General features: G+C 38.6%; 1 protein-coding gene across 1 annotated transcript in view; it reads right to left on the reverse strand.

Annotated features, from left to right (window-relative positions):
- BTBD1 (BTB domain containing 1) overlaps positions 1-25,966 on the reverse strand; it is a 58,145-nt gene that overhangs the window by 20,309 nt on the left and 11,870 nt on the right. The window contains exons 2-4 of the mRNA XM_053593327.1: positions 24,419-24,575; positions 18,970-19,075; positions 9,839-10,036 (exon numbers count right to left, since the gene is read on the reverse strand). Of these exons, the coding sequence (XP_053449302.1) occupies positions 9,839-10,036; positions 18,970-19,075; positions 24,419-24,575 (461 nt within the window). The remainder of the gene's footprint in view (positions 1-9,838; positions 10,037-18,969; positions 19,076-24,418; positions 24,576-25,966) is intronic.

Here is a 25,966-nt window from a genome sequence, read left to right on the forward strand (position 1 = left end):
AATACTAAAAGGAATTCTTCAGGCAGTATGAAATGATTCCAGATAAAAACATGGTAATACAGAAAAAATGAGTACAGTTCCAGAAAGGGCAAAGCAAGAGAATCGCTTAAGCCCAAGAGTTTGAGATTGTAGTGAGCTACAATGACTCTCGCCTAGGCAAAAGAGCAAGACTTTTTCCTGCCCCCCACAAAGAAAAGAGGTTGAAAATCACTGTTCTAAGATTTATCTCTAAAGTCACGATGGCTAATAAATAAATAACCCCAGCAAATTAAAATAAAAAAAAGGAAATAACAAAAAAGCATAATTAATGAAATAGAAGACATACCAGGATACGGAAAATTAATAAGCCCAAAAGTTGGTTATTGGTAAAATTAATGATACAAATTATTGAATACTGAAAAAGGTAACATTGTGTGAGGCCAATTCTGATAATTTCATTACAAGAAAAAAAATTAGACTCATTTCTCTTACAAAGTCATCATAAAAATACTTTAAAAATTAGCAAATTGAATCTGGTAATATAAACAAACAAGTCTGGTTCATGTAAGAAATCCAAAATCGATTTAATTGGAAAAGTCACTAAAAGTTTACTATATTAATAAAGAAGAAAACTCTATCATGATCTCAAAAAGTAGAATAAAAATAACTTAATTCCTCCAAAAGAATGAGAAAGAAAATATAAGTCTAAATACATTAGTAAGTATACTATATGATTCAAAAAAATTTGGGGGTGGGGGTTGAGAGTGGTGGCTCATGTCTATAATCTCAGCACTATGGGAGGCCAAGGTGGGTGGAGTGCCTGAGCTCAGGAGTTTGAGACCAGCCTGAGCCAGAGTGAGACCCTGTCTCTAAAAATAGCTGGGTGTTATAGGCACCTGTAGTCCCAGCTACTTGAGAGGCTGAGTGAGGCAAGAGAACTGCTTAAGCCCAAGAGTTTGAGGTTGCTATGAGCTGTGACACCATAGCACTCTACCTAGGGCAGTGGTTCTCAACCTTCCTAATGCCTTGGCCCTTTAATACATACAGTTCCTGTGGGTCATGACCCACAGGTTGAGAATCGCTGACTTAGGGAGACAAACTAAGATTCTGTCTTTAAAAAAAAAAAAAATTGTTGGGTAGAGACAAGCATCTCACAACGTTGCACAGAATAGTCTCAAACTCCTGGTGTCAAGCAATCAATCCTGCCTCGACTTTCGTTAAGCTGGAATTACACACAGAGCCTATTAATAATTAGATTAAATGTATACGAACAAAATTAATAGCCCAAATAAGAGACAAAGTCTATCAGATCAGAATAACAAAATTATCAGCATATTCAACATCACCGATTATAGAAACACATAATTAAACCCAAAATAAAATAGGCCCCTGTAGCCTCCCAAATGGCTGACAATATCAAGGGGGTGAAGTGGGAAATGGCACTGCCTGTGGAGATCCAGATTCCTTGGCTGCTGTCCCTGCTGCTGTGCACTGACATGTGAGGGGTAGGAGGATTGATGCCTACATTCTTCATGGCTGAACTTTACAGAAGGGGTCCTGAATAAACAGGTGACAGTGCCAGAAGAGGGGTGAAGCATAACAGCATTTTTCATACCTCAGCTTCCCAGAAAGTAGGTGGCCAGCCACTGCCATCTGGACTGTCCACATCAGAAAAAGTGTTGTAAAGGCACAGAATGACAGTGGGGGGGCACCAAAAATAGAAAAGAAAAAAAAAAAAAAAACCTAGGTCACGATGTCCTTGAATGTCCAGTGTACCCTCTAGGCTTCTGGCACCACCCCAAATCTTCAAGAACAGGAATAGGAAATCTAGCCTTATTCCTTTGGCAACTAGTTGATGAATATTAAGAAACCCAAACTCCAGACAGGGAATTTCAACATTCAGAACTGGCTGTCTCTGAAGATATGGAGGGCCACCTAGTGGTCTCGACAAAAAAAAAAAAAAAAAAATTAACTCTGCTGGATACCTAAGAGAATAGTAAACCATTTTAACACAAAGCCCAGACCTAAAGAGGAATGAAGGGAAGGAAGAAAAGAGAAGAAAGTAGGGGAAGGAAGTAAAGAAAAAGAAACCATGCATGAGGAGAAACAAAAAATCTCTGGCTACACAAAGAATGAGAACAGATCAGCTCCCCAAAGGGATCAAAATGGAACTACCACAGAAGATTCCAGCCATAATGGAACAGTGGAAATGACAAAATATAATTGAAATTATGGATGGCAAATATGATCAAGGAAATTGATAGGAAAGTGGAAAACTAGAAAAAATAAGTCCAAAAAATGTCCCAAGAATTTAATGAAATTAAAGACAAACTCTCCAAAGATCTGGACGAAATGAGGAAGGATCTAACGGAGCTTAAAGAATTGAAGGAGGCATTCAGGGAGTTTCAAGATACAATAGTTTCAACAACAGTTTAAACTATGGAGAAGAAAGAATCTCAGAACGGGCGGCGCCTGTGGCTCAGTGAGTAGGGCGCCGGCCCAATATGCCGAGGGTGGCGGGTTCAAACCCAGCCCCGGCCAAACTGCAACAAAAAATAGCCGGGCGTTGTGGCGGGCGCCTGTAGTCCCAGCTGCTTGGGAGGCTGAGGCAAGAGAATCGCGTAAGCCCAAGAGTTAGAGGTTGCTCTGAGCCGTGTGACGCCACGGCACTCTACCCGAGGGCGGTACAGTGAGACTCTGTCTCTACAAAAAAAAAAAAAAAAAAAAGAAAGAATCTCAGAACTTGAAGACAAGGCTTTCAAGCTAACCTAGTCATTTAAAGAGGCAGAAAAGAAGCAAAAGCAGAGCAATTTCTTAGTAATAGGACCGCATGAAGTGTGCAAACATACAAATTACATATATCACTGAAGAAGAGCACAGTACCCAAAGCGAGGAAGCTCTAGTCGATAATATTATATTCCCAAGCATTGCCAAAGATTCAGACACACACCTACCAGACGAATATTGAATACCAGGATGACACATTTTAATTAACTTGGCAAAACCCAAAATTAAAAAGAAAAATTTCAAGCTGGTGTATGCAGCAGCTGACCTACAAGGGCAACCCATCAGTTTTAAGAGCTGACTTCTCAGCAATAACTTTATAAACCAGAAGAGAGTAGGCTCCTATCTTCAATCTTCTTAAATAAAACTGTGAACCTAAGATTCCATATCCTGTAAAATCAAGTTTCATATTGCATAGAGAAATCTATTCTTTAACTGACTCAAGGTCAAGGGCTGGAAAACAGTATTTCACAGAAATGAAATCCAAAAGAAAGTGGGAGATGAATTCTAATTGCAGGTACAAATTTTTTTTTTTTGAGACAGAGCCTCAAGCTGTCACTCTGGGTAGAGTGCTGTGGTATCACAGCTCACAGCAACCTCCAACTCCTGGGCTCAAGAGATTCTCCTGCCTCAGCCTCCCAAGTAGCTGGGACTACAGGCGCCTGCCACAATGCCCGGCTATTTTTTGGTTGCAGCCATCATTGTTGTTTGGTGGGCCCGGGCTGGATTTGAACTCACCAGCTCAGGATATATGTGGCTGGCGCCTTAGCCACTTGAGCCACAGGTGCTGAGCCTAATTGCAGGTACAATTGACTTCAAAGCAACAAAGGTAAAGCAAATACAAAGATGGACACTATCCCACAAAAAGACATATCAATCCTAAATGTTTATGCACCCAAATTAAAGACTCACATATTTATAAAGCAAACCCTACTCTGTCTGAACAATATGATAAACAACAATACCATAATATCCAGAGACTTCAACACCCCACTGACAGAACTGGAGAAATCTTTCAAGAAAAAACTAAGTGGAGAAAGATGGACCTAAATACAAAATTAGAACACTGGGCTTAGCAGATATAAACACAATATTTTACCCCAATACTACTGAAGATACATTCTTCTTGTCAGCTCATGGATCATTCTCTAAGATCGATCATATTCTAGGTCACAAATCAAACCTCAACAAATTAAAAAAGACAGAAATTGTATCTGTATCTTTAAGGGCCACAATGGAATAAAAGTAGAACTGAATTCCAACAGAAACATCCTCACTCAAAGTCATGGAGACTAAACAACCTATTGCTGAACAACAGCAGAGTTAAGGAGGAAATAAAGAAGGAAATCATTAGATTCTTTGAAAAAAATGACAATGAGGCCATGAGCTATCAAAATTTGGAGATACTGCAAAAAACAAAACAAAACAAAAAACAAAAACAAAGCAGTCCTAAGAGGGGAAATTCATCACTCATACCCAGAAATCAGAAAGACTGCGAATTAACAATCTAATGAATCATCTCAAGAAACTGAAAAAGAGCAATTCAATCCCAAACGCAGTAGAAAAAAATAATTAAAATAAGACTAGAACGAAATGGAGAACAAAAGAATCATTCAGAAGAGTAATATAACAAAAAGTTGATTCTCTGAAAAGATAAATGTAACTAATAAACCTTTAGCCAGATCAACAAGAAACAGAAAAGATCTGTAATAAGTTTAATCAGAAATGAAAAAGGGGAAATAACAAAAGATATTACAGAAATAGATAGTATCATTTCTGAAAAATCTCTATGCCCACAAATTTCAAAACATGGAGGACATGGACATCAACACTGAAATTGAACCAACAATGAACCAACAAAAAATGTCTCGTACCAGAGGCTTTCCTACCAGAATTCTACCAAACCTTCAAAGAAGAGACAGTACCCATAACAGAATCTATTCCAAAACAATGAGAAGGAAGGAACCTTTCCCAACTCTTTCCATGAAGCAAATATTCAAAACCAGGAAAGGACACAACAAAAAAAGAAAAGTATAGAACATCATTAATGAATATTGACACAAAAATACTCAATAAAATTGTAGCAAACAGAATTCAGGGATACATCAAAAAAATAATCCATCACAACCAGACAGGCTTTATCCCAGGAATGCAAGGCAGGTTCAACATATGTAAATCTATAAACGTAATTCACCACTTGAACAGAAGTAAAACAAAGACCATATGATCCTCTCAATAGATGCAGAAAAAGTATTTGACAAAATTTAGCATCCTTTTTTAATAACAACACTAAGAAAATCAGCCACTGGCTGGCACAGTGGTTCATGCCTATAATCCTAGCACTCTGGAAGGCCAAGGTGGGAGAATTTCTTGACCTCAGGAGTTTGAGATCACCCTGAGCAACAGACCCTGTCTCTATTAAATATAAAAATTAGCCTGGCGTTGTAGCAGGTGCCTGCAGTCCCAGTTACTTGAGACGCTGAGGCAAGAGGATTACTTGAACCTAGGAGTTTGAGGTTGCTGGGAGCTAGGCTGATGCCACTCTAGCCTGGGTGATAGAATGGGACTCTGTAACCCAAAAGAAAAAAAAAAGGGCTCAGATGGGACATTCCTCAAACTGATAGAAGCCATCTATGACAAATCCACAGCCAACATCATATTGAATGCAGAAAAACTGAAATCATTCCTGCTTAGAACTGGAACCAGACAAGGATGCCCACTATTGCCACCACTATTTGGTGCTAGAAGTTCTAGCCAATGCTATCAGAAAAGGGAAAGACATCAAGGGTATCCAAATAGGAAAAGAGGAGGTAAAACTTTTGCTGTTAGTTGATGATATGATTTTATACCTAGAAAACCTCAAGGCATCAACCACAAGACTTCTGGAATTAATAAAGAATTACAGTAATGTCTCAGGTTATAAAATCGATGTACACTAATCAGTAGCCTTTATATACCCTATGACAGTCAAGCTGAGAATCAAATCAAAGACAATTCCCTTCCTGGTAGTATAAAAGAATATTAAATACCTTTGAATATATTTAACAAAGGATCTGAAGGATCTCTGTAGAGAGAACTATTAAATACTGAGAGAAGAAATTGAAGAGGAGTTAACAGATGAAAGAACTTATCATGCTCATGTCTTTGAAGAATCAATGTTGTTAAAATGTCTATAACACCCATAGCAATCTACAGATTTAATGCAATCCCCATTAAAATACCAACTCCATGGGTGGTACCTGTAACCCCTGAACATAGGGCGGCACGTGGGTGGAGGGTTTGAACCCAGCCCCCACCAAACTGCAACAAAAAAACAGCCAGGTGTTGTGGCAGGCGCCTGTGGTCCCAGCTACTAGGCAGGCTGAGGCAGGAGGATCGCTTAGGCCCAGGAACTGGAGGGTGCTGTGAGCTGTGATGCCACAGAACTCTACTGAGGGCAAAAAAATAAGACTCTGTCTCAAAAAAAAAAAGAAAAGAAAATACCACCATACTTAGAACACCCTGAAAAAATAGTTCTATGTTTCATATGGAACCAGAAAAAAAAATCTCAAATAGCCAATGTAATTCTGTGAAATAAAAACAAATCTGTAGGTATTGCTTTACCAGACTTCAGGCTATAGAACAAATTGACACTGACAAAACCAGCATGAAATAAAAACAAATCTTGAGGTATAGCTTTACCAGACTTCAGGCTATACAACAGTTGACACTGACCAAAACAGCATGGTATTGGCATACAAATAGAGACAAAGATCTATGGAACAGAACAGAAACTCTAGAGATGAAACCAGGCTCATATTGCCACCTGATCTTTGACAAAGCAAACAGAAGCATACCCTGGGAAAAGAATCCCTATTCAATAAAGGGCACTGGGAGAACTGGTTAGCCACATGTGAAAGACTGAAACTGAACCTGCACCCCTCACTACTTACAAAATTGACTCACGATGGATAGAAAATTTGTATCTAAGGCATGAAACCATAAAAACCCTAGAAGAGGGCGGCGCCTGTGGCTCAGTCGGTAGGGCGCCGGCCCCATATACCGAGGGTGGCGGGTTCAAACCCGGCCCCGGCCAAACTGCAACCAAATAGCCGGGTGTTGTGGCGGGCGCCTGTAGTCCCAGCTACTCGGGAGGCTGAGGCAAGAGAATCACTTAGGCCCAGGAGTTGGAGGTTGCTGCGAGCTGTGTGAGGCCACGGCACTCTACCGAGGGCCATAAAGTGAGACTCTGTCTCTACAAAAAACAAAACAAAACAAAAAAAAAACCCTAGAAGAAAGGGTAGGAAAAACTCTTAACCTGACTGGTGAATAATTTATGAAGACCTCACTGGCAATCAATGTAATAATAAATATTAGAAAATGAGATTTGATCAAATTAAAAAGCTTCTGTACAGTTATGACGCATTCAACAAAGAGACATCCTACAAAATGGGAAAAGATATTTGCATGTTACCAATCCAAAAATGGCTAATAACCAAAATCTACAAAGAACTCAAGCAAATCAACAAGGAAAGATCAAAAAATGGACAAGAACAGAAACTTTTCTCGTGAGGACAGATGAGCAGCCAAGAGATACCATAGGATCCTCTCAATAGATGCAGAAAAAGTATTTGACAAAATTCAGCATCCTTTTCTAATAACAACACGAAGAAAATCAGCCACTGGCACTTGGCTGATTTGGACATAGGTAAAGATTTCTTTTGGATATATAGGAATAGAAAATTAAATATCTTTGAATGTATTTAACAAAGGATCTGAAGGATCTCTGTAGAGAGAACTATGAAACACTGAGAGAAATAAAGGAGTGAACAAATGCTCATCGTCCTTAATCACCACAGAAACGCAAATCAAAACCACTTTGAGATAGCTACCCTGTTTCCCTGAAAATAAGACATCCTCCGAAAATAAGACCTACTTACAGGAAAGATAAGACGTCCCCTGAAAATAAGACCTAGCGCATCTTTGGGAGCTTACCTTAAAATAAAACACTGTCTTATTTTTGGGGCAACAGGGTATCACCTAATGCCAGTGAGAATGGTCCACATCACAAGGTCCCAAAGCAACAGATACTGGCATGGGTGTGGAGAGAAGGGCATATTCACGCACTGCTGGTGGGACTGCAAATTAATACAGCCTCTGTAGATTCCACAAAGAATTAAAAGCAGACCTACCATTTGATCCCACAATCCCATTACTAGGTACCTACCCAAAAAGAAAGACATTTTACCATAAGGACATTTGCAGTGGAATGTTCACAGCAACACAATTCAATCACAAAGATGAGGAAACAATCCAGATCCCTTTCAAGACATGAATGGATTAATAATCTTTGGTTAATGTATACCATGGAATACTCTTCAGCCATAAAAAAGATGAAGATAGTGAATCTTTTTTAACAACCTGGATAGATTTGGAGAACATTCTCCTAAGCAAAGTATCACAAGAAAGGAAAAATAAGCACTGCATGTACTTAGTCCTTTATGAGAACCAGTAGATTAACAACTGCATGCTCACATGAGACAAAAACTCAATTAAATTCAAGTAAAGGGGAGGGGGAGAAGGATAAATTCCCACTCAATGGTTAAACAGGTATGCTATACTGCACACTCCCTCGGTGTAAGGCATAATTACAACCCAGACTTTAACCTTATAACAGCAAACTATGTAATCTCTAGTCATATGTATCCCCATATTAATCTGAAATTTAAAAAACAAACCCCCCCCCCCAATACCAAGTATTGCACAGGATATAGGCAACCAGATGAACTCTCTCTCTCTTAACTTTGCTGCTGAGTGTAAACTGCTACAATCATTTGGGTGAACTGTTGAGCAGGATCTGCTAATGCTGATTATATATGCACACTGTATGACAGAGCAAGTCTACTCCTATATATCCAAAAGAAATGTTTACCTATGTTCACCAAGTAACAGACACAAGAATGTTCTCAATGGCCTCCAAATAAAAACAACCAATATGTTCCAGAACAGTAAAATAGATAAACATATCAGGGCACATTATACAACAGAATTATTATACAACAAAGAAAAGAACAAGCAACTTACTGCCATACTCAACCACATAAATGAATGTGACATATTAAAAGAAAGAAACTACATACCAAGAATACACATTGTGTATATAATTTCCTTTGTAAAAAGCTTAAATACAGACAAAATTAATTTAAAGACAGCCATCACCTTTGGGGGGCTGTTAATGACTTTGAAGGGCATGACAGAGGCTTGTGGGGTACTAGAAATATACTCTAAATTGATATAAGTGTGGATAAATAGATATGTTCACTTTATTAGTTCATTTTACTACATGGATGTTATAGCAGTAAAAAGAAAATTAAATATGCCAAAAGAACAACAAAAGACTCAAATAATGTTAAGAAAAAAATACAAATGGTCAAAGCATCAAGAAATACAATTCAGGGCGGCGCCTGTGGCTCAAGGAGTAGGGCACCGGTCCCATATGCCGGAGGTGGCGGGTTCAAACCCAGCCCCAGCCAAAAAAAAAAAAAAGAAATACAATTCAGCCAGCACAGTAGTATGTACTCCCAGCTACAGGATGAGGTAGGAAGGTAACTTAAACCCACGAGCTTGAGGTCAGCTTAGGCAACATAACAAGACCTCATCTCCACAAATGAAATAAAATAAGATAAAAACGTGATTCAAAACAATCATGAGAATTTTTTTCTTTTAAGTCAATGTAGCCATGATTTAAAAGCAGATAATACTTGGTAATATGAGTAATGAAAACTGGTCATAACTGGTCATGGACCTTATGAGATTCAAAACCAGCGTTTGATTTTAATCAGAAGCGTCAACCTTAAGGGTCAAAAAGATCTGATTGGGCAAGGCACTCAACCACTTCCAAGTTCACTTCTCTAACTTATAAAATGTGGGTAATATTATCTTAAAGGGCTTTTATAAACATTCAAATCAAATTATACAAATGCATATATGTTTATCATATGACTAGAGCCCAATAAATAACAGCTTCTTTTCCTTGCTGTCATAGGGATTCTATTAAAACAGTTTCAAATTGATTTTGATTATGTTATAGACTTACCTGCTGCAAACTCCTCAATTGTCATCAGTGGGAACCGGATTAAGGAAAGTGCTTTTCCTAGAACTTTCTGTTTGTTTCCAAAAGTCACAGGCAATTGTTGTCTCTGGCATTCTGCTTCTGCCCAGCGAACAACAGCTCCAAAAAGTCTACTTTCTCGAATACTAAGTGTGTCTCTTTCTAAGACTGCACAGAGTGTGTCTATAGGTAAAATATGAAAAATATATCAAGTTAAGAATACTTTACAATCTAACAAAGCAATGTTGGCAGACATGCTTCTATTAGTTTTTAAATCTCAACAAAAAATAGGTTACTTACAACTATAGGCTCTATACTTTAAAATATTAAAAAATTAAAGGTATTGAACTCCAAAATGTTCATAAAGAATTAGGTAAGGTTAACATTCAATTTATTTCTGACTATAAATGCAGGATTAGATACAGTACCTGCTTATATATTGATGCCATTTATTAAACAAACTCAAATTTCTAGAATGAGATTAATAATATGCCACAGAAAAAGGTTCCAAGTTACATAAATTCATAAAGCCTACAGTAAATAATGCTTATTATTAAGCATTCACTACACGCCAGGTACTATTCTAGGCACTGATGTGTCATTAAAGTTATGACACATAACTTTAACACAAAAAGTTAAAAATCTGTAACCTTATGAAGCCTGCATTCTAACAGGGAGAAACAGATTAAATAGACATAATGATAACATGTAGATGATACAGGCGGGTAAAAATAACATGTAAAGAAAATCAGAAGTGCAGTCTAGAATAGGATGGTTTGGGCAGGCCTCATGTGTACCAAGACTTGGAAGAGGTATGGGAGTCAGCCAAATAGATATCTAAAGAAAGAGTGTTCCAGGACCATCGGCGCAAAGGCTCTTATGTGAAAATGTGCCTGGTGTATCTGAGGAATGGTCAGGAGGATAGTGTCACGGGTAGAATGAGGCGGCAGGAAGAACAGAAGACAATAAAGCCAGAAGCCTGGGGGGGTGGGGTCAATCATGTAGCACCCTGCAGATCTTGCGGCTTTTACTCTGATGTAAAAGGGTTCAGAGCTGTGACATTTTATGTTCTGAAAATCACCCTTGCTGCTGTGTTGAGAAGAGACTGTAGTAGAGGCAAAAATGGAAGCAAAATCAGTGAGGAGGCTTTTGTATCAATCAGTCAGAGATTATGGTGGCCCGGACCAGGAGGGTAGCAGTGGGAGTCCTGAAAAAATGACCAGATTCAGGATATATTATGAAGGAAGACCCAATGACATTTCCTAACAGACTGGATATGAGGCAGTAAAAGTAAGCCCTGGAGGGATGAAAGTGGCATCAATTAAGATGCGAGTTTAATTCTAGACATGCTGATTTGAAATCCCTATTTAACACCCCAGTATAAATGTCATGCTTCTACCTCAGGTCCTTACTCAGAATCTACTTCCTCTTATTGTAGGTAAAATTAAAAAAACTGGGTTACTTTAAGTTATAGCAGCCTATAAGCGGTTAAGTTCAGGAGAGGTAGAGGTTATAGCGGCCAACATATTGAATGAAATGATAAGCCACAGTCTAAAAAGAGGGAATTTATGAAACAGGCACAAGTACATGAAAATCAAACGTGTTTTCTAAAGGTATCTGCAAAGAACTTATCTGCAAACAAAGTCACATTTTGTGGTTCTAGGTAGACATGAACTCTGGAGGAACAATATTCAACCCACTGAAGTCACTTACACATGACTATCATCTTTAAAACTGTTTTAGATAGAAAATGTTAGGCCAGGCACAGTGGCTCATGCCTGTAATCCTAGCACTTTGGGCAGCTGACGCGGGTGGACTGCCTGAGCTCACAAGTTTGAGACCAGCCTGAGCAAAAGTGAGACCCCGTCTCTACTAAAAATAGAAAAACTGAGGAAAGATGATTGCTTGAGCCCAAGAGTTTGAAGTTGCTGTGAGCCATGATGCCACAGCACGCTACCCAGGGCAATAGCTTGAGACTCTGTCTCAAAAAAAAAAAAAAAAAAAAGTTTTTTGTATCAAATTTAAGAAAAATAATTCTCTACATATTTGCAGGTATTACTTATTATCAAAGCTGGAATGTCTTGCCTTCTGCCAGGACCCGAGTAGGACATTTGTAAGGAAATTATATTCATCACCAGGAACCAGTATCTTGTCAATTTTATTAGGTATAGCAACTGTGTGAGAAAGATCACACAATTTTTTTTAGGAATAAAAAGCAATTTCCAACAATGGAAATGGAGTGATGTTCCTGAGATAGCTCAGTCTGATACAGTTGAATAGATTAGTAAAACCTTGTTTATTTATTTATTTATTTTTAGACAGAGTCTCACTTTGTCACCCTTGACAGAGGGCCATGGTGTCACAGCTCATAGCAACTTCAAACTCTTGGGCTCAAGTGACCCTCTTGCCTCAGCCTCCTAAGTAGCTGAGATTACAGATGCCCGCCACAACACCCAGCTATTTTTAGAGAGAGGGTCTCGCTCTTGCTCTTAGGCTGCTCTCATGAGCTCAAGCAATCCACCTGTTTGGCCTCACAGAGCTAGGATTACAGGCGTGAGCCACCACTCTGGGCAAAACCTTGTTTATTTTTGATTCAAGACCTACCCCAATGTTTTCAGTTTGAAATTTGTATTTTATTGAAATATCTTCTTTAAATGACACATCTTTTTCCTGGCAACACTTATCAACTAGGATAAATAATCATCATCCATTGTAAATGACGTTTCTAAATAGTAGTTGCATGCGTGTACACACATGCACACTGTTATCATGTATGATGCGTAATACAGAATATATAATGTATATATGTAAATTAAATCTGTTTATACCATTTAAAAAAAATACAGTATCCACTAATTTATATAACCCTTTAATGCCAACATCTTGAGAAGTTTATTATAAAAAACTCTAACAAGCCACTTAATATTAAATGTACTTTTTTCTTTTTTTTTTCCTGAGACAAGAGTCACACTCTTGGGTAGAATGCCCTGGCATCACAGTTCACAGCAACCTCAAACTCCAGCAATCTCCTTGCCTCAGCCTCCCCAATAGCGGGAACTACAGGTGCCCGCCATGAAGCCTAGTTTCTTTTTTTTAAACTTTTAGTAGAGACAGGGTCTCGCTCTTGCTCAGGCTGGTCTCCAACTCCTGAGCTCAAGTGATCCACCTGCCTCAGCCTCCCAGAGTGCTAGGATTGCAGGTGTAAGCCACTACACACAGCTAAAATGTACGTTATTTTACAGGAAGCTTCAAAGTAATTGTCAATAGACAATTTATCAAGAAAATTATACCAGATTTTTAGTTAAGAACTATCTTCTGTTTTTAATGTAGGAATTATAACTCATAGTATAAAGATACATTAAATATACACATACTTCTTACAAACTTCTTTAATTTTTTCAAGGTATCATTCTATTCAACTGAAGTAGGTAGTAACATCCAGAGAATAGTCTGTATTTTATACATGAATCCCTTTTGGTTCCCAAAGTACTATAGAGTTACAGCAAGTATTAAAGAAAACAAACAAAAAAAGTCTTATACAAAGAGGTTTTAAAAGAACAACACATCAATGGCCTGAGTGCATCATTGTACAGTAACTGATACTCATAATAATGAACAGTAAAAATCATAAGAATCCTACATTACATTTAGTATACATTGTTTAACAAGAGCAGGTAAAGTAAAACATGTTTTAGATACCTTTCTCAAATGGCCAAAATAAATGTCTTGGTTTATTAATTTTTAAGAAAATTACTGATGTGAGCCTTATTCTGTAATGAACCTAGAGATAAAACAGGCACTACTATAAAATAGCTATTAGTTATACTTTAAATTTAAATAAAAATATGATACTTACATATGGCAGAAATCAATTAAAACATTAAATATAAGTATATTACCCAGAAATATATATCTAAGAAATTATTTTAAAAACCACTTTTCTGCAATGGTCTACACATTCATGCCAAATACCTGCTTACTATCAAATATATCTAAAATTCTAGCAGAGATATCATAGTCCCAGGGACACAATAGGCTTTTCAACAATACAGGGTACCCACAAAGTTCATGTGCAATTTTAAACTGCACATGAACTTTGTGGCCACCATGTATGTTAAAAATAAGCTGACTAAACATTTTAAAAATCAAATTATTGTTCTTTCTCTCGTAACTGAGCAAGTATTATATAACCTAAGCCTCCCTGAAACACTTCCATAGGTAAATTAAATGTAAATCAATTTGCCTCAGTACTTAGGTTAAGAATATACAGTCACTATAATATTTAATCATTTGATAGAAAAACAGAAGACTCTGGACCCACATGGCTCTGCTTTGTATGCTAGTAACTTTAGTAAAGATAAACATAAAATATGATTAAAAAAAAATCAAAAAGCACATCAAACTGTCCTTGGCATAATGTAAATTCATCCTGTTCTATCAATGTGCTTTTTCTTCCTTTACCAAACAACTGTAAGAGATAAATAGTATCTCTACCTCCAAACACAAGGAAGAGCAAATACAAAGTCCTAAAATATAAATAGTCCTGGCAAGTGTAAATGGAATGTGAAGCAAGGGGAGAATGGTGAGAGCCAAAGTCAGATTAGGGAGACACAGTGACTCCTAGTTATTCACCAAAAACCTGTTTTCTTTTCTTCCTGGGATATTACTAGTCTGGGTCTCCTCCTTCCCCTGAAGTTAGGTGGAATCTTGTGACTGAATTCTGGACAATAAAACAGCCAAAATGAAGGTGCGATTTCAAGGCCAAGGCTTTTTAATATGTGGGTATTTGTGCCTGCCCACACTTCCTCCCATCTGCAAGACGCAGATAGTAACAAGATCCTGGAGAATAGCAGAGCCAGGAGAGAAAGCTGTCCCCTGACTCCCACACACCTTTGGACTGTTACTGTAAGTGTGAAATAAACTTCTTTTGTGTTTGAGCCAATAAGCACTTTTGGGTCTATCTGTTACCACAGCCTAGCCCAGCTTATCCTGACAAATACAAAGCCTGATGGTCATTTAAGTCCTTGTAAGCTCTGTAAGGAGTTTGTATTTTATTCTGCCTTCCACTAGGAAGCAAGGAAGTGGTGGAACTCGATTTTTTATTGAAAATCATCATTCTGGCTGCTGTGTAGTACTGGACTATATGGCAGCAAGAATAGACAAAGAGACTTCTGGAGACCACAGGAGTCATCCAGATGAGAGAACAAAGGCTTAGACCAGGTGGTAGCCATGAATGTTATGAAACTGTCAGATTGAGGATGCATTTTAAAAGGATTGCCATGAGTACCTGCTGATAAGACTGTATGTGTGTTAAAGAATAATCAAGGATAACTACTGAGGCTTGGCACCTGTAGCTCAGCAGCTAGGGCGCCAGCCACATACACCGGAGCTAGTGGACAATAAAACAGCCAAAATGAAGGTGTGATTTCAAGGCCAAGGCTTTTTAATATGTGGGCCTGCCAAACAATGACAACTACAACCAAAAAATAGCTGGGCATTGTGGCATGTGCCTGTAGTCCCAGCTACTTGGGAGGCTGAAGCAAAAGAATCGCTTAAGCCCAAGAATCGGAGGTTGCTGTGAGCTGTGATGCCATAGCACTCTACCAAGGGTGACATACCAAGACGTTCTCAACAAAAATGAAAGAATAACTACTGAGACTTTAGTCTGAGCAATCAGGTTCATGGTGGTGTCATTAAGGAAAACTGATAAAAGTTAGAAAGCCTGTGGCTCAGTGAGTAGGGCGCCGGCCCCATATACTGAGGGTGGCGGGTTCAAACCCTAGCCCTGGCTGAACTCAAACCAAAAAATAGCTGGGCGTTGTGGCGGGTGCCTATAGTCCCAGCTGCTCGGGAGGCTGAGGCAGGAGAATCGCTGAAGCCCAAGAGCTAGAGGTTGCTGTGAGTCCTGTGACATCATGGCACTCTACTGAAGGCAGTAAAGTGAGACTCTGTCTCTACAAAAAAAAAAAAAAAAGATAGGAACAGAAGAGAGAGTGGGGGGAACTGAAGCAAAAATTTTAAGAAGCATCTCTAGCTACCAGGCAGTTAAAACCAATCACATGTGGTGGGCATCTGAGTGCTTTCAGATTATTGTGCATTTGCATGACTATTGTATACTTTATGAATTTTTATTTCACAGTAATTTGCATTCATTCATTCATTCATTTATTTTCCAACCCATTTATTCCAGTACAGGCTTGTGGGTGGCTAGAGCCTATCCTGGCAACTGAAGGTGCAAGGCAGGTACCAAGCCTGGACAGGGGGCCATTCCAGCCCAGGGTGTACTAACACACCCCCACACTCAGACTGGGACCGTGGAGACATGCCAATTTATTCCCAAGCACAGCCTTGGGATGCAGGAAGAAACTGGAGTGCGTGGATAAAACCCACACAGACACAGTGAGAACAAGCAAGCTCCACAGGCACAGAGGTTCCAGCTGGAGACCATTATTCTTACTCATCAACATTATAACAAAACAACACTATTCAAGAACTTGCTATCTTGGGGCAGCACCTGTGGCTCAAAGGAGTAGGGCGCCAGCCCCGTATGTCGGAGGTGACAGGTTCAAACACAGCCCCGGCCAAAAACTGCAAAAAAAAAAAAGAACTTGCTATCTATTCTTTTTTTGTTTTTTTTTAATTTTTACATACAGATGTATTTATTAGGTTTCCATTTTTTTTTCTTCACAAATATTAAAAAGGCTTAAAATTCAGTAACAATAACAATGTTTAAGGTAAGGACTAGAAACAAAAACTCTGTAAAGAACAAACGAACATAAATACAGTCAGAAAAGGAATCAGACAATTGCTACATCGAAATATTAAGCAATAATAATGATGATGCAAAGAAAGTAGCATTCATGTTGTCAAATAAGAGTATGTCTATTATAGAATGTTTTGATTCTGAGATTCAGTATGGAGTCATCAGTTAACTTCTTTTTATTATTTTTTTAAGTCTCAAAAAATAGACAACTAATATTTACAAATAAAAGTAAAAGATAATTTTGAAGGGCGGCGCCTGTGGCTCAGTGAGTAGGGCGCCAGCCCCATATGCCGAGGGTGGTGGGTTCAAACCCAGCCCCGGCCAAACTGAAACCAAAAAATAGCCGGGCGTTGTGGCGGGCGCCTATAGTCCCAGCTGCTCGGGAGGCTGAGGCAAGAGAATCGCGTAAGCCCAAGAGTTAGAGGTTGCTGTGAGCCGTGTGAGGCCACGGCACTCTACCGAGGGCGGTACAGTGAGACTCTGTCTCTACAAAAAAAAAAAAAAAAAAAAAGATAATTTTGAAAAACAGATCATGCCAAATCTTATGGACAATAGAAAAAGAAGAAATACTTCAAAATCATTTTACTTGATCTGGGTATATCTGATACTAAAACTGGAGAAAATATATTATTATAAAGGGAAATTACAAACATATGTCACTTACAAATGAGGATGCAATATCCTAAACAACATATTTATCTTTTTTTTTTTTTTTTTGTAGAGACAGAGTCTCACCTTATGGCCCTCGGTAGAGTGCCATGGCATCACACAGCTCACAGCAACCTCCAACTCCTGGGCTCAAGCGATTCTCCTGCCTCAGCCTCCCAAGCAGCCAGGGCTACAGGCGCCCACCACAACGCCCAGCCATTTTTTGGTTGCAGTTCAGCTGGGGCCGGGTTTGAACCAGCCACCCTGGGTATATGGGGCCGGCGCCTTACCAACTGAGCCACAGGCACCGCCCTATCTTTTTTTTTTTTTTTGGAGACAGAGCCTCAAGCTGTTGCCCTGGGTAGAGTGCTGTGGAATCATAGCTCACAGGAACCTCCAACTCCTGGGCTCAAGCGAGTCTCCTGTCTCCACCTCCCAAGTAGCTGGGACTACAGGCACCCACCACAAAGCCCGGCTATTTTTTGGTTGCAGTCGTCTTTGTTGTTTGGCGGGCCCAGGCTGGATTTGAACCTGCCAGCTCAGATGTCTGTGGCTGGCACCTTAGCCACTTGAGCCATAGGTGCTGAGCCACACACATTTATCTTATCCATTCTTTAAAGCCGATATCAGAACATCATCTCTCCCTAAGTTTAGGTAATCCCTCCATTTTCTGGATTCATATAATTATTTCCTATATATCTAATTTACAAAAGGCAAAAATCACATTTTGTCATAGGCCTTGTCTTCTATTTATGTTTTAAGTCTTAATTTTCAGGCAGGGAGTGGTGGCTCATGCCTATCATCCTAGCACTCCGGGGGGCCAAAGTGGGTAGACTGTCTGAGCTCACGGGTTGGAGACCAGCCTAAGCAAAAGCAAGACCCTGTCTCTAAAAATTGCTGGGCACTGTGGGGGGCACCTGCAGCCCCAGCTACTCGGGAGGCTGAGGCAAGAGAATCACCTGAGCCCAAGAGTTTGAGGTTGCTGTGAGCTGTGACTCCAAAGCATTCTACCAAGGGCAACAAAGTGAGACTCTGTCGCAAAAAATAAATAAATAATTAAATTAATCTTAATTTTCACGTATTTGTTCCTGGATTCTCCAGTTAGGTGTTTCCTTAACAAGACACACGGCATCTTACCCTTCTTTATATTCCTTATAGGACCCTAGTATAATGCCATTCGTATGATGAGCATTCAATATTATTTTATTTGACATATTTTAAAAGGCAATGAGGTTAAGACTTAGGAATATGTTCACTAAAATGAAAGAAAGCAAAACTTTTTTTGTTTTTGAGACAGAGTCTCACTATGTTGCCCTTGGTAGAGTGCTGTAACGTCACAGCTCACAGCAACCTCAAACTCTTGGGCTCAAGTGATTCTCTTGGCTCAGCTCCCCAAGTAGCTGGGACTACAGGCGCCCACCACAACACCCAGCTATTTTTTGTTGTTACTGTTGTAGTTGTCATTATTGTTTAACAGGCCTGGGCCGGGTTCAAATATGCCAGCCCCAGTGTGTGTGGGGCCCATGTGCTAACCACTGAGCTATGGGCACCAAGCCAAAAGCAGAACTTTTAAAGAGGCAGACTTCAATCATTTGGAAAAACCACTAATGAAAATTTAATTTAAAAACAGCTCATTCGCCAACAAGACTGACAAGTAAGGCATTACCTAATGAAAATCTAACACTTTACTTCCCAGTGAACTTACCTATATCAATATCAGTAAACCCTTCTGCACTTATTGCATCCATTGTGTTCTTGTCTATTGTGTCTAGACAAAGACTAGCAAGCTGAGGTTCATCAAATAATCGAGCCTAAACATAGAAAAAGATAGTCATTTCAATTTCATGGTAATTTTACCTTCAGATAACACATGTTCAACTCTGTTTACATTTAATAGCACAAATAATGAATGCATGCTGAGAATACTGCCAATTAACCAACCACGCCACAAATGACACAATTTGAAATGACTGTTGACTCATTTAATTTTAAAGTAAAATTCACTTTAAAGGACTCAATAACTCAAATACTACAAAATAACTATTAAACATCTCTAAGCTAAGCAGTAATCTTGTTTTAGTGGGAGAAAGAAGAAAGTGTTAAAGACACTGGCTTTCATTTTTTTTAATTTAAATATATTTTATTTATATTTTAAATTTTTTATTTTATTATTATTATTATTTTTTTGAGACAGAGTCTTACTATGTTGCCCTGGGTAGAGTGTGGTGGTGTCACAGCAACCTCAAACTCTTGGGCTTAAGCGATCCTCTTGCCTCAGCCTCCCAAGTAGCTGGGACTACAGGTGCCCACTACAATGCCTGGCTATTTTTTTGTTGTTGTAGTTGTTATTGTTGTTTGGGAGGCCTGGGCTGGGTTCAAACCTGCCAGCCCTGGTGTATGTGGCTGGCGCCAAGCCTGTATGTTAAATTTTTTTTTTTTTTTTTTTGTAGAGACAGAGTCTCACTTTACTGCCCTGGGTAGAGTGCCGTGGCGTCACACGGCACTCTACCCGAGGGCGGTACAGTGAGACTCTGTCTCTACAAAAAAAAAAATAAATAAATAAATAAAAAATAAAAAGAGAAAAGAGCTCACTGTGTTGCTGAGGTGGAGTGGTACAATCACAGCTCACGGTAACCTCAAACTCCTGAGCTCCAATGATTCTCCTATCTTTCCGGTCTCAGCCTCCCGAGTAGCTGGGGCTACAGGTACATACCCTGTTTCCCCGAAAATAAGACATCCTCCGAAAATAAGACCTACTTACAGGAAAGATAAGACGTCCCCTGAAAATAAGACCTAGCGCATCTTTGGGAGCACACCTTAAAATAAGACACTGTCTTATTTTCGGGGAAACAGGGTACATGCTACCACATCGGGCTAATTTGTTATTTTTTTGTAGAGATGGGGGGGCTTGCTGTGTTGCCCAGGTTGGTCTCAAGCTCCTGGCCTCAAACAATACTCCCAATTTAGCTTCAAAGCACTGGAATTACAGGTGTGAACCAACATACCTGGCCAAAAAAATTTTTTTTTTAGAGACAAGAGTCTCACTTTGTCGCCCACAGTAGAGTGCTGTTGCATCACAACTCATAGCTCTTGGGCTTAAGAGATTCTCTTGCCTCAGCCTCCTGAGTAGCTGGGACTACAGGCGCCTGCCACAACGCCCGGCTATTTTTGGTTGCTGTTTGGCCGGGGCCGGGTTTGAACTCACCACCCTCAGTATATGGGGCCAGTGCCCCACTCACTGAACCACAGGTGCTTACCCTGGCCAAAATTTTTAAACCTTATATATAAAATAGGTTACTCAAAAAGTTTTTAAGGATGGGGTTTTGCTGTTTTGCCTAGGTCAGTCCCAAACTCCTGCACTCAAGCAATCTTCCTGCTCAGCCTCCCAAATAGCCAGGACTGCAGGCTAATAGTATATTTTTTAAAAATTATAGAATATTCAAGTATGTTTGAAAATACACTTCTTAGATTATACACTAAGCCTGTTGATATTAATTTGCTTTGTCAATTTTAAATTTTTGCACTAAATAACAAAAAATTGTGTTAGAATAAATAGAATGTTAATTCCATTTCAAGTAATTTTCTCTTAAAATTCTTTTTATTTTGAATTTCAAATTTATAAAAAAGTTGCAAGGATAGTACAAAGAGTACTCATACATTTTACCCAATCTAAATGTTGGGTATATATCTAACATTTTGCCTCATTTGTTTTATCATTTTCTCTTTTGTGTATGTATGTACATAGATACATATACATACATACATGTGTACATATATGTATGTATGTGTACATATATGTATGTATGTGTATGGATCTATTTGGAATGGGGGGGCCAGACCATCTAAGTTGTGTATATCATGGCCCTTTGCCCTTAAATTATCTAAGAATAAGGATATTCTCTTAAATAATCATAGTAATTAACTTTGATAAACTTAACATTAATCCAAGATTGTTACCCAGTCTACTGGCTGCATCTCAGTTTGGTCACTTGTCCATAATATTTTTTATATAACATTTTTCCTTCTAGTACAGGATTCAGTCTAGGATCATAGTTCATTAATTTTTAAATTATGAAACATAGTATGTTTTTTTTTTTTTTTTTCTTCAGTTTTTAGCTGGGGCTGGGTTTGAACCCGCCACCTCCGGCATATGGGGCTGGCGCCCTACTCCTTTGAGCCACAGGTGCCACCCAAAAGCCTGACAGTTTCTTTTTTTTTTTTTTTGGTTTTTGGCTGGGGCTGGGTTTGAACCCGCCACCTCCGGCATATGGGACCGGCGCCCTACCCCTTGAGTCACAGGCGCCACCCGAAACATAGTATGTTTTTGTAAGTGAAATTCTAATATATTTTAATTAGCCAAGTCAACTATATTTTTGATCAGTTTTCACATGAAAATTGATCTTTCACTCTAGGAAAAACAATATTTTATTTTTTGGGGCAGAGTCTCACTCTGTCACCCTGGATAGAGTGCCCAGCAACCTCAAACTCTTGGGCTCAAGAGATCCTCTTGCCTCAGCCTCCCGAGTAGCTGGGACTACAGGTACCCACCACAAGGCCAGGCTAATTTTTTTATTTTTAGTAGAGATGGGGTGTCGCTCTTGCTCAGGCTGGTCTGGAACTCCTGAGCTCAAGCAATCTACCTGCCTTGGCTTCCCAGAGTGCTAGGATTATGGGTGTGAGCCACGAAGCCCAGCCAGTATTTTATAAAAATTATTTTATTCAGGGTAGCAACTGTCCGTCACTCCTTACACTACATACAGGGAATATCAAGTTTCTTCCAAAATCTATTGCTGTTATTTACAGCAAAATGAATTTTCTCAGTGTTGATGTTGACCATGGCATTATCTCTGATAACACTTCATAGAAAGTGTTTTCTTCTCTATAAATCAGGACAGCACAGCATACTGGCACTCTGTTACAGGGTGAGACTGGGAGAGGCCCTCTCAAGTCAGTGAACATGCTCAGTTCAAATGACTCACTTGGCAGGAAGAAGTTGTTCATGTGACAATCTGTGGACTAATTCACATGCCCCATCAGTGAAAACTTTGATGTGATATAGGGTTTCACATCAACAAGACACTGAAGAGTTCATCTTTTCTCATAGTGACACCTTTTAACCCTTGCTACTAAAAGTATGGTCCATAAACACTAGTATCTTGTGAAAGCCTCTAGGAAATGCAGACTCTAAGGCCCCAGCTTGGACCTTGTGAAATACAATCTGCGTTTTAATTGCCAAAGTTTAGTTTATTGGTTTCTGAATTTCATAACTGAACTTTTTTTTTTTAATTAAATCATAGCTGTGTACATTAACATGATCATGGGGCACCATACCCTGGTTTCATAGACCGTTTGACACATTTTCATCACACTGGTTAACACAGCCTTCCTGGCATTTTCTTAGTTATTGTGCTAAGACATTTACATTCCACATTTACTAATTTACTAATGTAATTACTAATGTAAATGTGGAATAAATGTAAATAAATGTCTTTTATTTTAAAAGTAGTTAAGTAATCCTCTCCACAAACATTAAAACCTCTTGGACAATAAAGAATCTTATGAATATCAACTTACTAGTTTTTTATTACAAATAAAAAGAGGAAAAAATGCAGTGCTTACTAAGTCACATGACTCAGACCAAACTGTTTCACCTCCTCAAGCCTCAATTTCCTTTTTTATAAAACAATGATAATAAGAAAACTTCTACTTTGAACACCTACACCTCATAACATTATTGCAAGGATTTAGTATAATGAATGGGAATGTACACAAAGTACTGAGAAGGGTGCCTGGCACACAATTATCCTGCAATACAAAGTGCTATTATCTTCATCAGTATCATCATGCCTTAAGAACTATTGGTTGAAGGTTGTGACCTTTGTTTTACAACTGGTATATAATGTTTAATAGGATATTTGCTTGTAGAAATAAGTTTCCCTTTTTCATCCTGAAGATGGAGATAATAATAGTTAACTACATCACAGTCACAATGAGGAGGACATGGGATAATACACATAAAGGGGCTAGTGTGGTATCTGGCACATGTGGAGTGCTGTAACTACATCCAAGAGGAAGTGACAATGGAATGTTCTTTGTTCTATTAACTACAAATACGTAATGACAGGAGATTTTGTAAAGGTACAAAAACCTTCTTGAAAGTACCAAGTATTTTCTGCATGACAGAATGAACACTGAAATAGAAAACATGATCCCTGGCCCCTGGTCCCACCTATTCCTTAGTGAGTTTAATTAGCCCAGGTTTTAGTTTACCCATTTGTAAAATGAGAGGGTTATGCTTGGGGTCATTAGCAATTATTTCCAGCACTAACATCAAATAGAATTATATTTTATTAACTCAGATTTTTTAAAACAATTTGTACAAGAGCATTACCACACTGTCTAAAAAGAAAAAGTTTATTTATATGCAAATTATAAAGCTCAGATTACAGGCATTTAACAAATGCTAACTAATAAATGTTAAGAACTAGGTTAATGGTTCTATAGAGGTATTCAGCTTACAAAAATTCATTAGACTGTACACTTACATGCATTTTTGGTATGGAGATGTAATACATTCACTATATTTAGTGAAAACAATTTAAAATGTCAAAGAAGGATATTTCACATAAACCTAAAATTCTAACTCCTCTAGGAGTAGATAAGCAATATTCCAGATATAGGTCCAAAGACAGGGAAATCTTAAAACTTTTCTGGACTTATAACTATTCTATCTTTATTCTAGATCCAGCAAAAACTGAGAATAAAGATGTCCAGAAAATCTTAGACTATTATACTCTCATTGCAGAAACACTGGATCTTAATTCCCAACTCCAATCCCAAGCAGCTATCTAACCCTGAGCAACAATACTCCATTATGTAAGGCCTCAGCTTCTTCACCTATATGATCCAGCAATATATTAACTCTAACTTTCTTTTTTTCTTTTTTTTTTTAACTCTAACTTTCAATTCTAAAATCTCATGAAAGATATATTTCCATGAATGATATAAAAATAATTACATGTACTATAAAATTATGATTAAAATTAGTTATCCGGGAAATATTCAATATTCAGATAAAATATGAATACATATAAAACATAAAAATGTTTGATTTTTAAGCTACAATAATACATCCTTTAGTTACATTTACTTACCTGAGTAAGTAACATAAAGGCATTATCTGCCCTAAGATGTTTGGTGAGAAACTCCACACAATGTGCTTCCAAGGCTGGGACTGCATATTTCTTGGCAGTATAAAGAGTTGTCATAACTGTTTCTGGGCCAATCTGAACTTCATCTGAATACAGAAATCTGGAAAGCAATTGGGAAATTTGCAGAAATGCTTAGTAATACTTTAGACAAGCAATCAGCAGAGTTAAACCTCTGAGGAATATTTTAAAACATAATAAGCAAACTGAAAAACTATCTCAAAATTGTATCAGACTTGGCAGTCTACAGCACATTTGTACATTTATCATCTCATTTTATTCTTACTTAATCCTGAGAGGTAGAAGACTTCACCATTTTATAGAGACCACAGATAAGTGAAGACCGTGACACAAACCCAGGTCACTAAGCCTAGTCTTCAGAGTTCTTTTTAGCACCTCACACACTCCTTTCTCCCTCAGTAAAAGATGTTCACTTAAGTAAATCTACAGGTGTCTAAGGTCCTATCTCTACCTGTCAAAATAGTTATTATTTCCTGATAATAGTACCTTCTTACTCTGGGTTAAGGCTTTGGAGGAATAACACAGTTTAACAACATATTAAATGACCCCATGTTGCCATTTGTTTGGTGGGTATTTAGGTCCAATTTTCCCTCTATCATCCCAATTCTGTCCTCTTCCTAGTTCACTGCTTCTAACTCAGTGGTTCTGAACCAATGGGTTATGACCCACAGGAACTGTATTAAAGGGCTGCGGTATTAGGAAGGTTGAGAACCACTATTCTAACTGCTAGGTCATTAGACAGATAAATTAGCTTCTCAAGACTGAGATTAAAGCATAACGTTCTGAGAGAAGATCTGGGCAGTTCTTGTTAAACTATACTTGAGCTTTTGTGTTATCAACTTTAGGCCCCTTTCATGGCTCCTCAGAGACACTTGTGCTCACCATCCAGTTCTCAGCGGTACTTAAGATAGTTGAGGATACTGGAGAAGTATGACATGAGGAACAATTATTTAATTTAGCAATAATTAAAGACATCAGAACATTTATTTCCAGGACCCAAGTTGTAAAACAAAGGTTTAAGAAAACCTATTATTTTCTTTCAGAATACTCTACTACCCTGAAGTGAGGAAAACCAAATTCTTTTGCCTGTCCTTACTCTCTTCCCAGCCCCTTATTCCTATGGCCATAATCACTACCCATGATGAAAGCCTAGTCAGCAATACTCCCAATTTCCCACCCTAACCAAATCCTGGCATTCCTCGGAATCATTATCCTAACAACTATTTCAAGTGGAGGCAGACCCCCCCCCTTTTGTTTTTGCAGTTTTTGGCCGGGCCAGGGTTTGAACCCACCACTCCAGTATATGGCGCTGGAGCCCTACTCCTTGAACTACAGGCATGGAGGCAGAGTCCCTTATACCTCTGGTTCAAAACCAAAGGTTGCTATTTTTCAGGATTATACTGTTTTTACATATTTTTTTCTCCAAAACCCTTTTTAGAGACCCAAGTTGGGCAATGCTCACTTAATGTTAGG

The sequence above is a fragment of the Nycticebus coucang genome, chromosome 6 (genome assembly GCF_027406575.1).
Source record: "Nycticebus coucang isolate mNycCou1 chromosome 6, mNycCou1.pri, whole genome shotgun sequence".
Taxonomy (NCBI): domain Eukaryota; kingdom Metazoa; phylum Chordata; class Mammalia; order Primates; family Lorisidae; genus Nycticebus; species Nycticebus coucang.